Raw genomic sequence first — 13466 nt, forward strand, 5'->3', positions numbered from 1 at the left:
ATATACATTTTTCATTCATTTTAAAACTGTAAACTGTCAATAACACTTTTATCTCCACTATACAGTGTATGTTGGTGAAACTACCAATAATTGTGAACAGCCCGTAACAATATATTTTTCTATCATTTGTTCACCCTGACAGTAACCATAATTAAAATGTGTCGAGTGTGTCATTAAATCAAAACATTTCTTCTTCTTATCACCCTATGAATGGACCTTTCACAGAGATCACAAACACAACTCACATCTCTCAGCAGACCAAACAGAACATCTGTGTTGAGTGACCGTTCGTGAGCCTCGTCCATGATCACAGCACTGTAGTTATCGAGGTCCGACTCACGCAGGGATTCTCTCAACAAGATACCATCCGTCATGTACTTTATCACCGTGTTCTAAAACATAAAATACCATCGGTCATGCACTTTATCATTGTGTTCTAAAACATAAAATACCATCGGTCATGCACTTTATCATTGTGTTCTAAAACATAAAATACCATCGGTCATGCACTTTACCATTGTGTTCTAAAACATAAAATACCATCAGTCATGCACTTTATCATTGTGTTCTAAAACATAAAATACCACCAGTCGTGCACTCTAAAAGCACAAAAGACACGGCAAAAGAGAAAGAAGACACTTTCAATCTGTAACTTCAACATACCTCTGATGTACAATCTTCAAACCGTATAGCGTAGCCCACATCTTCGCCTAACCTGACATTCATTTCCTCGGACACTCGTTTAGCCACGGACATTGCAGCTACTCTTCTGGGCTGGGTACACCCCACCATCCCATACTTGGTGTAGCCATCCTCGTGAAGATACTGGTAAAATAACATACACATGTATGTTGTATATAAAAAAAGTAATATTTGTATAACAACATTCCAGGGACGAGATTTAGCCCAGCAGTAAAGCCCTAACCTGTTGCGTAGTTGGTCTAGGATCGATCCCGGTTGTTGGGCCCATTGGGCTATTTCTCGTTCCAGCCAGTGCACCACAACTGGTGTATAAATGGCCATTGTATGTGCGATCCTGCAAGGAGCCACCTTTCGATCAACTAAGTCAAATCAACCAATCAGCTCCATTTTCATGTCCCGGATTGGGCCCCTGGCTATCCAGAGACAGGACCCGGGACAGACATGCTCAAAACCTTGTGGTATATGAGCATGATAAAATTATCCACTGCGCTCCATTTTCAATTTTGATGAACCACTCTAAATTATGCATTAAAATTACCTTCAAGAAATTACGCAACATGTTTTATTTGGCTTTTATCCCACGGGACATTTGCAAATTCAATAGCATCGAAACCAACCCTCACCCGCTACCAACCCTAGTCGGGCTGCTTGTGCTCCCTTATACATGACAGCGTGGGGGACCCCCTCTCCTACCCATCCCCAACCTTTTTCCTGTCCTGGATGGACATCCCAACACATTGTAAACTACAGTTATATTTTGTCTATAATAGTGTTTACGACACTTAGTCTAAGTAGTAGGTGAAAGTCTCCACCTCCACAAACTGTAAACTGGGTGGAACAAATGCATGTGTATACATTTTACGTCGTTCGCACCCAAACTCTAATTACTAAATTTTATGTACATACATAATTTTCATGACAGGAAGGAAGGAACTGTTTTATTTAACGGCGCACTCAACACATTTTAATTACGGTTATATGGCATCAGACATATGGTTAAGGACCACACAGATATTGAGAGAGGAAACCCGCTGTCGCTACCTCATGGGCTACTCTTTTCGATTTGCAGCAAGGGATCCCATATATGCACTATCCCACAGACAGGATAGTACATACCATGGCCTTTATTACATCAGTTGTGCAAAAGAAAAGAAAGCCATCATTTTCGCCACGGCTGCCGCAAATGTAATACCTATATCTCGTCTTTTTACTTTTTAAAGATGAGACGAAAAAAACCCTAAACCATGAGAACAGAATCATCAAGATTTTAAAGATAAGCTACTGGAAAATGTTTTCACCTCATGGTAAGGTAAGCCATGGATTATGGTAATATTTCGTAACTGAAAAATAAGCAAATTAAAAAAAATATGACCGTCACTACAGTACCTGGGTGAGCTGTGTTGTTTTTCCCGATCCGGTTTCTCCAACAATGATAACTATGCTGTTATCTCGGATTATATTCAGCAGCTGAAAGTATAGTTATAGCTATTATAATAATGCAAAATTCTATCCTATATAAGCACAAAAAACATCTAATTACATACATTTTACGAGAATTAAATATAGTGATTGAAACTGCTCATTTCTGTCAAATGACAACCAGTATATTGACCTGCAATTCCCCTGAATTTGTGTGTGTGTTACACCCTTCTTAAAAATTTAATTTAATGTTACAGCTGAAACTTATAAATAAAGGGAAAAGAAGAAGGAAATGTTTTATTTAACGATGCACACAACACATTTTATTTACGGTTATATGGCGTCGGATAAATAAATAAAGGGAATTATGCATTTGGAAAGAGGTCAGGTTAATATAAAAAAAGAAACTAATATTGTTAACTGCAGCATATGATCACAAACTAGAACCAAACATGGTGTCCTGGTGGGACTGAGAGGAACCAACCCAACAACCTGGTTCAATCAAGAGGGCAAGTACCTGAGACGATTGCCAGGAAACCCAAGAGGAGACCTATGGCCCTTAGAGAGGGAGTCCGTGAATTAAACTGCTACAGTCTATATGCATTTATTTTATTTATTCCCGTTCCAACCAGTGCACCACAACTGGACAAAGGCTGTGGTATATGCTTTCCTGTCTGTGTGTGGGAAAGTGCATATAAAAGATCCCTTGCTGCAACAGGAAAAATATAGCAGGTTTTCTCTGATGACTACGAGTCAAAATTACCAAATGTTTGACATCCAATAGTCAATGATTAATTAATCAATGTGCTCCAGTGGATCTGTCCCAGGTCGGGACACTGGCTATCCAGAGACGGAACCCGGGACAGACTTGCTCAAAACTCTAGTTGTATTTGAGCATGTTAAAAATATTGGACTGGACTTGGCTCCAGTGGTGTCATTAAACAATACGTCAGAATTACCAAATGTTTGACATCCAATAGCTGATGATTAATTAATCAATGTGCTCCAGTGGTGTCGTTAAACAAAACAAACTATTATTCTTTTTAATTAAACTTGTTTTTCAACAACACAGTTACTCCCCCAATCCACCCCCTGGACCAATTTTGACTTTTTTCAAACCTACTACAACTTCAGGTGAGTATTCTAACCACTGAACTGTATCTCAAGCAACCTACCATAAGAATTATTTGAACAAATACACTTACCTCATTCTTCACTGCGTATATGGGCAGGTACTGTCGTTGTTGTTTAAGCGACCACCGCTTGGCAAAGTCACTGACGGCCACATTTTTCGCACTCATCACGTCCGCAAACTTGTGATCTTTCTTAAAGTCACCATCCTGCTTTTCTGGCTGTAAGATTAAATAAATTATACAATGCAAGTTTCACAAACATGTGAGATATGTAGGGCTAATATGTAACAACATCTTCAGCAGATTACTGAGACTTCAGGGCTAGGTTTGGGTAAGCAAAATAATTTGCCAAACTGTCCATTAAAAACTTCAAAAATTGCAGAAATTAACAGTTAATTTTTTTTTTAAATGTCAGTTATTAAATAAAATTATTTCGTCAAATAAAAAAAAAAATTCCCCAACTGCTTTCAAAATTTGCAGTTGGCGAATTTGGCGAGCGTCAGGGCTAACCCTGAGAGTATACTACCATAATAATGATTATAATTATACTTTGTAATGTATGTTATAGTTACAGCCTTGACTCAATGAATTTGGCGAGTGCCAGGGCTAACCCTGAGAGTATACTACCATAATAATGATTATAATCATACTTTGTAATGTATGTTATAGTTACAGCCTTGACTCAATGAATTTGGCGAGTGCCAGGGCTAACACTGAGAGTATACTACCATAATAATGATTATAATTATACTTTGTAATGTATGTTATAGTTACAGCCTTGACTCAATGAATTTGGTGAGCCTGAGAGTATACTACCATAATAATGATTATAATTATACTTTGTAATGTATGTTATAGTTACAGCCTTGACTCAATGAATTTGGCGAGTGCCAGGGCTAACCCTGAGAGTTTACTACCATAATAATGATTATAATTATACTTTGTAATGTATGTTATAGTTACAGCCTTGACTCAATGAATTTGGTGAGCCTGAGAGTATACTACCATAATAATGATTATAATTATACTTTGTAATGTATGTTATAGTTACAGCCTTGAGTAGTGATTTCCCTAGTTTGTTTTAGCATGGCATGGCACCATGCCTCAACAGTTTAGTGCCATCTTGCCTTAATCAGCACCATGCTGTCCTGAGATTAAAGAAGCCTTTTTCAGAAATTAATTCTAAAACTGCCTTTATAAAACACCAAAAAAGGTATTATTAATTAATAAAATATGCTTTTTATATCTTTTGCCACTCATTTATTAATGCAAAGACATAAATTACATTAATGTTTATTTCAATTAATTTTTGTCTATTTTTAATGAAATACAAGTGCCCCGAAAATGGTGAAAATACCCCAAAAGTGTTTGGTCTACCATGCCTTGCCAAATTTCTAGGGAAATCACTATTGAGTATATTTTTTAATGTTTACTATATTTCGTTTATATATCATAGACATCACAGCTAACTTGAAAATGTGGAAAAATGGCATAAATTGCATTTTGGAAATGAACTCTTCATAGCCAGTATTCTGTTGGGTTATTCAGCGGGTCAACTGGATGGCGATCCTACCTTTAAGATTTAAGAAAAGGATTTTAATATATTAAAAACCCCCAGATAATGTAATAACTGTATCTTGTAAGACGTTTGACAAGCTTTGGGGCACCAAAGATTAGATCCAGACAGTGGTATTTTTCAACACAACCGGATTCCAAATCTGAAGCATGATCAACTATCATGGCTCGAAATAGCGGCCTGCATAAAACAGTCCATTTTTTAGAACTAGCAAGTGAAATAAAAATTCTCCTGCTAAACTTACCCCAATATCACTTTTCAAGAGACAAGGTGTGTGTACGATCATCTCATCTTCTATTCAGCCAAGGCTAAGATCGTGATTTTGTTATATTTTAATTTTATAATGCTCTAAAATATATCTCTGAGGTCCTAATTCTCCACACACTGTCTCAAACCCTCCATTCACCCTGTACTGTCTTATTTCCAGCAGGCTATATTTTTTCTAAGCAGGTCATATTTCTTTTGGCCTGCTATTTTAATAGTTCCTATTTCAAGCCCCGACTATATAAAGCTTGAATGCAGAAGAATAAAAAAAAAAAATTGGGTGGGGGGAGGGGGTGTTTTTGACACCACTAGACCACATTGATTTATTAATAATCGGCTAATGGATGTTAAGCATTTGGTAATTTTGACATTTAGTCTTAGAGAGGAAACCCTCTACATTTTTCCATTAACAGCAAAAAAAAAAAAATTATGCGCCATTCCACAGATAGAATAGTACATACCATGGCCTTTGATATACCAGTCGTGATGCACTGTCTGGAATGAGAAATAGCCCAATGGGCCCACCGACCGGGAGAATCAATCTTAGACTGTGCATCAAGTGAACACTTTACCACTGCTACGTCTCACCCCTAGATGAAGAAAAAAATTGAACCCGTTCAACAAACCTCTTCCTCCTTCTTCTTGACCCCCATGATGTCGCCGATCCGCGTTCCCGCCAGCTCCCAGTGTTTGACTTGAGCCTTCTTCCGCTCCTTCTGCTCTCGGTGTGCACGAACCACCGCGCTGCCTTTCCTAGACACTAGCGCCATGTCCGAGGTGGGATCCTGGGTAATAAACAGAGGATATTTCATGTTTTTTGCGATGAGTGTGATATGATTGCAAACTTCACGAGATGAGATATAAATCATATTTGACGAAAAACATGAAATTTTCTATTTATTATATAACTTTTGGCAATTTACGTTTATTTTTAAAAAGCCAGCAGTAAAATAGTTCCGGCTTTCTTACAGTGAAGATAACACTTTCTACAGTGACAATTCACATTTTAGAGTAAAATAGTAAAATTTTCACTCTAAAATGTGTTATCGCCACTGAGTGACTGAGAACACTTATTTCACTGATATTTTAAGATATTTCACTAAATGTTATATAATAAGCAAATATGTCTCATGAATGAATGAATGAATGAATGTTTAACAACAACCTAGTAGGTGTCAAACATTCACAATATGATTTAAATACGTCTCGAAGACCAATAATTTCAGCTTACACACAGAAGTTTTACAGTCAAATAAAGATACCAGCTTTCACAGACATACTTTAGTTCTGTTATTGTGTGATTAGTTGTTCATATGGGTGATTTAACAGAAAATACATTCACATCAGTACCAGTAGACAAAAATAACTCAATGGAAAATAAAACCCACACCCACTACTATACCAACCTTCAATGGAATGACAGTGCAATACAGCTTTAAATCACTGAAGCTAAACTTTGAAAATGGAAAACTCAATGTACAATAAAAACCACACCCGCCACTATACACACATTCAGTGGAATGACTGGTTCAGGCTGCTTGGTGAACACTACACATACCTTCAGTGGAATGACTGGTTCAGGCTGCTTGGTGAACAAACACTACACATAACAGGCTGCTACACACTACACATACTTTCAGTGGAATGACTGGTTCTGGTGCTCGGGAACACTACACATACATTTCGGTGGAATGACTGGTTCAGGCTGCTTGGTGAACACTACACACACCTTCAGTGGAATGACTAGTTCGGGCTGCTTGGTGAACAAACACTACACATACCTTCAGTGGAATGACTGGTTCAGGCTGCTTGGTGAACAAACACTACACATACCTTCAGTGGAATGACTGGTTCAGGCTGCTTGGTAAACAAACACTACACATACCTTCAGTGGAATGACTGGTTCGGGCTGCTTGGTGAACACTACACATACCTTCAGTGGAATGACTGGTTCGGGCTGCTTGGTGAACACTACACATACTTTCAGTGGAATGACTGGTTCGGGCTGCTTGGTGAACACTACACATACCTTCAGTGGAATGACTGGTTCGGGCTGCTTGGTGAACACTACACATACCTTCAGTGGAATGACTGGTTCGGGCTGCTTGGTGAACACTACACATACCTTCAGTGGAATGACTGGTTCAGGCTGCTTGGTGAACACTATTCTGCCATCGAGGAACGGTGGCACGATGTTGAGAACCAGGAGGTGGACACGCGCAACGTTGTCCTCCTCAAAGTCTTCGTCAAAATTAGTCTTAGCAACGACGCCGCTTCGCAACATCCGGTTCGTCTCCCACATCTCAATATCCTGTGAACAAAAGACTCAAATTGTAACTTTTAGACCAAAAAAAAGTTAAGTTATCTTAATTTATCAGAGACGGTGACAATAGCATTAAATTCTTGCCCAGTGGCGTATTAAGACATAATTGTATGTACAGAATTCTAAACAAGAGATTTTATATAAAACTACTATACAAGGGGCCGGATGTAGTCCAGTGGTAAAGCGCTCGCTTGATGCACGGTCGGTCTGGGATCGATCCCCGTTGGTGGGGCCCATTCAGCTATTTCTTGTTCCAGCCAGTGCACCACAACTGGTATATCAAAGGCTGTGGTATGTACTACCCTGTCTGTGGGATGGTGCATATAAAAGATCCTTTGCTGCTAATCGAAAAGAATAGCCCATGAAGTGGCGACAGTGGTTATATGGCATCAGACATATGGTTAAGCGGTTAATTTACTCCCCTCAATTTTTTTCATGGCGAGGTCTGCAAACTGATCACATGTGCACAATAAGTGAGTGAGATCAATCATTTCAACAAATTAATCATATACACCAGATCACAAATATCATCAACGAAACAGACGTATCACATGACAATGATTTCCGCACCTTGTTTATCTGGCGTTGCTGTGCCGACATCCGTTTCTTCTTCTTCTGTTCCATCTCCTCCTCCTTCTTGCGTGTGTACTCGGCCGAGGTCCCCGAGAAAGGGTTCTGGTCATTGTCGTAACCCTCGTCCAGGTTGTACCACTCGCGGTCCAGCCGCTTCTGTTCACGCTCCCAGTCCAGACGTTCATCCTCGTCACTGAACTCAAGGTTCTCCTTGTCTGGTACAGCAAACAGATGAAGAAAATTAACTTCAAATCTTAAAAATATAGTTCAGGATTGTCTGTTATTTCTTTTACATTCATCAGGGTATGAAATAAAAAAAACAAATCATCCACAAACTGTATGAATCAGTGAAGCCGTTTTCATACCCAGATGAACGTAAAAGAAATAACTGACAATACTTATAATTACATTTGAAACATAATTACTAATAATAACAATAAAAGTTAAGATATTATTTTTAATTCTTTTCTGGTTCTTAAACAATAATGTTCAGGTACACAAAGTACCAATATAAAGTGACGTCACCAGATATGATGTTCCCTGACGACGTTAATTTTACGTTCATCGAGCAATGAACAAACTCCCATTGCTACTGCTGGATCAAAGGGATGAAGTTAAATTTTAATGACAGAAATTTAATTACTTCATCATATTAATATATGACATGTAATACGAATTTCATATTTTATCTAGTAATAAGATAAATAACCTCTTTTTTATCTTTATTACATGAACTGACGCCATATAACCGTAAATAAAATGTGTTGAGTGAATCGTTAAAGAAAACATTTCCTTCCTTATTACATGAACCTCAAATTTTCTTTATTAATTTTACCATATTAATATATTACTTATATACATGTATGAAAGAAAGAAAGAAATGTTTTATTTAACGACGCACTCAACACATTTTATTTACGGTTATATGGCGTCAGACATATGGTTAAGGACCACACAGATTTTGAGAGGAAACCCGCTGTCGCCACTACATGGGCTACTCTTCCGATTGGCAGCAAGGGATCTTTTATTTGCGCTTCCCACAGGCAGGATAGCACAAACCATGGCCTTAGTTGAACCAGTTATGGATCACTGGTCGGTGCAAGTGGTTTACACCTACCCATTGAGCCTTGCGGAGCACTCACTCAGGGTTTGGAGTCGGTATCTGGATTAAAAATCCCATGCCTCGACTGGGATCCGAACCCAGTACCTGCCAGCCTGTAGACCGATGGCCTGCCACGACGCCACCGAGGCCGGTATATATACATGTATGAAGTTCAGAATTTAGCTCTTTTATATACTAGTAGTATGTGTTTACGATAATAACATATTATGCATTTTAACATATAAATTTAGGAATTTCACATTTTAGTCCATTTCATGATATAAATATATTACATAAAATTCATATTTTATATCTACTCATGATATAGACATATTTCCCTATTATGAGCTTCAGTATGTTTTATCATAATATTATTACAATAATGAGGTTACATCAATTTATGATGATTTTTTTTATCCATTTCATTATATAAAGTAAATTACGATTTTTCAAAAACATTTTAAAATACATTTTCATCATTCTGTTTATAAAACATTGTTCTTGTCACCAAATGGAATAAAAGCAAAATGTAACAATATCCATGATAATAATGTTTAATTTAGTCATAGTCTGGCAATTATTGAATATGTCCTGGATAACTGCCACTACCTTTCTGAGAAGAGTTCCGCGGTGTGTACTGAAACTTTCTTCTGTCTTCCATCCACTCATTATACTTATATGTTGGTGTGGCCCGTGGGGTGTCATCAATGTATTTCTTAGATCTGTTACAATAAAGATATATCTGTATAGAATACCATGCATCATTTTATTAATGTAAAAAACCCAATATATACGCATGCATAATTTCCACATAAGACTTCTTTTTGACTTCAGCATAACTATAAATAACATGAAAATTAAATTAATAGCACTAGCTATCTTTTAAAATAAAAGACTTCTTTTTTGCATTCTGCATAACTATATATAACATAAAAATTAAATTAATAGTACTAACTCAATACATTAAAAAAAAACCCCAAAAACCACTCTTTTAAGTTGAAAGTTTCTTTTTAAACAATTCACACTGAGTTTCATTTAGTTTATTCCATCCATCAGAGAGGTAATACCCATGTAAAAATAAAAACTGACTATGGTGAAACAAAGTTAATTGTTTAGCATTTCAGATCAACTCCAGTCCACTCTATAAAAACCTAGAAATTATAATCAGATAAAGGTAAAATAAAAAATATCACATTCCTGCTAAATATATATATATATCAGTGTAATTTGAAGTGTGTTGAAAACCTGTTTAAAAGACCACAAGTTACCTTCTGTCTGACCTCTGTGACCCACCACGGTCACGCTTTGACCTCACTGATCTGTCTTGACCTCGACGACTACTGTTTTTAAAACTTCTCTCGCTGAAATCATTATCCGAATCGCGAGAAGGAGTAGGGGTCGGGAGATCCCATGCTGACTTCTTCAGGGGTGTCAGGTCATCATCTTCATCCCAGGTCGACCTGGATGGAGTATCTGCTCATGGAAAATTATATAAAATAAATTAGCACTAACTTGCATAATTTATTTGTACTAGTAAACTTAACGAAAAGAAAGTTAAATTAGTCTGACAAAGTGACATTGTAGACAAGACAGCCTTAATATACATGTATGGTATTGAACGCTCCCAAAAACCCAGATACATGTACCACCCAACCCACCCAGTTTGATTACTAACCAAAAACCCCAGATACATATACCACCCAACCCACCCAGTTTGATTACTAACCAAAAAACCCAGATACATGTACCACCCAACCCACCCAGTTTGATTACTAACCAAAAACCCCAGATACATGTACCACCCAACCCACCCAGTTTGATTACTAACCAAAAAACCCAGATACATGTACCACCCAACCCACCCAGTTTGATTACTAACCAAAAACCCCAGATACATGTACCACCCAACCCACCCAGTTTGATTACATTTCTCAATGGACAGAGTAAGCCCTGCTATAAGTGTGATCAATCATACGACCCATCATACCGCAGACAAGCCATCTACTACTGAGCTACAGTGGAAATTATGACAATATGTCAAACCTTTAATTCTGATTTCAGGGGTAGCGATCTCATCCCTGTAGCTGTGGCCTGGTGTTTCCTCCCAGTCTCTGTAGCTCCGCTCACGTCTGTCTGAGCGATCGTCTCGGTAACGTCTCTCACTGTCCCTGTCTTTGCTGTATCTCTCTAAATAACAACATTTAACTTCATAATATTAAGATATTTACTATATCTCTCACTGTTCTGCTGTGTCTCTCTAAATAACAGCATTTAACTTCATAATAATATATTTACTATGTCTCTCACTGTCCCTCTCTCTGCTGTTTCTCTCTGAATAACAACATTTAACTTCATAATAAGATATTTACTGTCTCTCACTGTCCCTGTCTCTGCTGTGTCTGTCTCTGAATAATAACATTTAACTGCATAATAAGATATTGACAGTATCAGCTACAAATACAAAAATATAAGTTCAAATACAAGTTTAAAGTCATTGATTAGGTTATGCCGATATTATTCATTTAACCAAACAATCAGTTACTTAAATTATAAATATCACATCAAATATTATCTCCTGCATACCCTCACAAAATTTCAGGGTATGGAATTTTACTTATTTTTACCCTCTCAAAAAAATCCCTACTCTTTAGTTGTCAAAAATGTTAAGTCACCTAGAGTTACTCCATAAAAAAGCTAATTATTTTTATTAAGACTAACATTTTAAAAATCCAAACAATATCCAGTTAGTTGGTGATTTCTAAAAATAACGTATCTCTCCTCACCACCCACCTCCATGTAACTGTTTCTTACTCATTATTTAATGTTAAAATTCAAATGGAAACCTACCACGTTGACCTCTGTGCTTTCTAGACCTGTCCTCTTCTCTATCTCTGCCTCGGTCTTTAGTTGATGCGTAAACACCTCGGTCTCTTTCCCTGTGTTTCTTCATTCTTTCTTTAGCTTGACTGCTCACACCACCAGGGTGAGAAGGCGTTTCTTCTTTAGCAGAACGGTAATGTCTACAGAAAACAATTTAAATAAATACAGAATGAATGAGAGAGGATATTACATTAAAAACTATTGCAGTAATGAACAAAACATCATTTGAGGAATACAATATCATTTCTATTTTGTTTTTGTGGTATGCATGCATGCATATATATATATATATATATATATATATATATATATATATATATATATATATATATATATATATATATATATATATATACATACATACATACATACATACATACAATATTATATATAAAAGAAGAATTTAAAGTGTTTATGGTTGTAAAGAAACAATTTATGACATTTTTAATTCTGGGCATTAAATAAAATTACTGTAAAGATTGGTGAAGTATATACAATGTATTGAACTCATTTGTTTTTGGCACTTGTATTCGTAATATTTTAATATTAGGTGAATTTGGAACTGAATTTGAAAAAAAATGTTTTACCTTTCTTTGTAATCTTTAGACTTGAAGGATTGCTTTCTGTCATCTTCTTCAACATCATCGTCATCATCATCTTTGTATGAAAGTACTTTAGATCTCTTGGGTGACATTGGGACATTGCTTTCTAAAGCCCGTTTTGCTGATGCAAGTTTGTCTAAGCCAAGCAAAGATATTTTTGGTGGCTTTTTAAAAACAATGGCATTATCTTCTGATGGTTGTTTCTTTTTCATTATCATCAGCCCACCTTTCTGAACACTTGGAGTACCTTCCAAACAATGTATTTCTGAATCGTCATCAAACTCAACACTTGCCATGTTCTACTTGTTATGCAGTTACTGTTATAAATGTCAAAATGTAGTAATTAATAAAACAATTAATTAATGTTTTCTAAACACTAACATTGTTATTGTCATTGTACATGACAGCTAACCATTCACATTTAACCGTCATTTAATTTTGCTCACTTAAGTTTATAATTCAGATTTTAATTGTCCACAGGTCTCTTGGAACATAAGTCTAAAGTAGTCTACATAAAAATATATGGGTGTTTTTTTTAAAGACTAGTAAAACATCTGATTTTACGTAACTTCGATTGTAATGATGCTTAGTTAGTTACATTTTTAAAGTTAAAGCACGTAATTTGACAGTTTAAAATCAAACTTTATGATCATAACCATTGGCATTTTCACGAATATTGGCATTTATTTACACAAGTCATTGGCAGTACACATAAAATACACGTTTTGAATGTTTACATCGGTGCCAAAGTTGATTATCCTTGATCATACATGGAAAATCTTAAACTAAAAACGTTTCAACAACCATTTTGGAACTCTTCTGTCTATAAAGTAAGGAAAATCACGTCGCATTGTAATAGTACTAAAACGAGTCCATGGAAATTATCAGTATG

General features: G+C 36.5%; 1 protein-coding gene across 1 annotated transcript in view; it reads right to left on the reverse strand.

The window, feature by feature from the left end:
• Positions 1 to 13378, reverse strand: part of LOC121388494 (pre-mRNA-splicing factor ATP-dependent RNA helicase PRP16-like) — a 70720-nt gene extending 57342 nt beyond the window's left edge. Inside the window, exons 1-12 of the mRNA XM_041519849.1 lie at positions 12560 to 13378; positions 11940 to 12112; positions 11136 to 11279; positions 10361 to 10565; positions 9702 to 9814; positions 7988 to 8205; positions 7220 to 7405; positions 5721 to 5879; positions 3327 to 3473; positions 2089 to 2169; positions 664 to 825; positions 246 to 392 (exon numbers count right to left, since the gene is read on the reverse strand). Coding sequence (XP_041375783.1) covers positions 246 to 392; positions 664 to 825; positions 2089 to 2169; positions 3327 to 3473; positions 5721 to 5879; positions 7220 to 7405; positions 7988 to 8205; positions 9702 to 9814; positions 10361 to 10565; positions 11136 to 11279; positions 11940 to 12112; positions 12560 to 12870 — 2046 coding nt within the window. The 5' untranslated portion in view covers positions 12871 to 13378. The remainder of the gene's footprint in view (positions 1 to 245; positions 393 to 663; positions 826 to 2088; positions 2170 to 3326; positions 3474 to 5720; positions 5880 to 7219; positions 7406 to 7987; positions 8206 to 9701; positions 9815 to 10360; positions 10566 to 11135; positions 11280 to 11939; positions 12113 to 12559) is intronic.
• Positions 13379 to 13466: the final 88 nt, after the last annotated feature.

The sequence above is a fragment of the Gigantopelta aegis genome, chromosome 14 (genome assembly GCF_016097555.1).
Source record: "Gigantopelta aegis isolate Gae_Host chromosome 14, Gae_host_genome, whole genome shotgun sequence".
Lineage (NCBI taxonomy): Eukaryota > Metazoa > Mollusca > Gastropoda > Neomphalida > Peltospiridae > Gigantopelta > Gigantopelta aegis.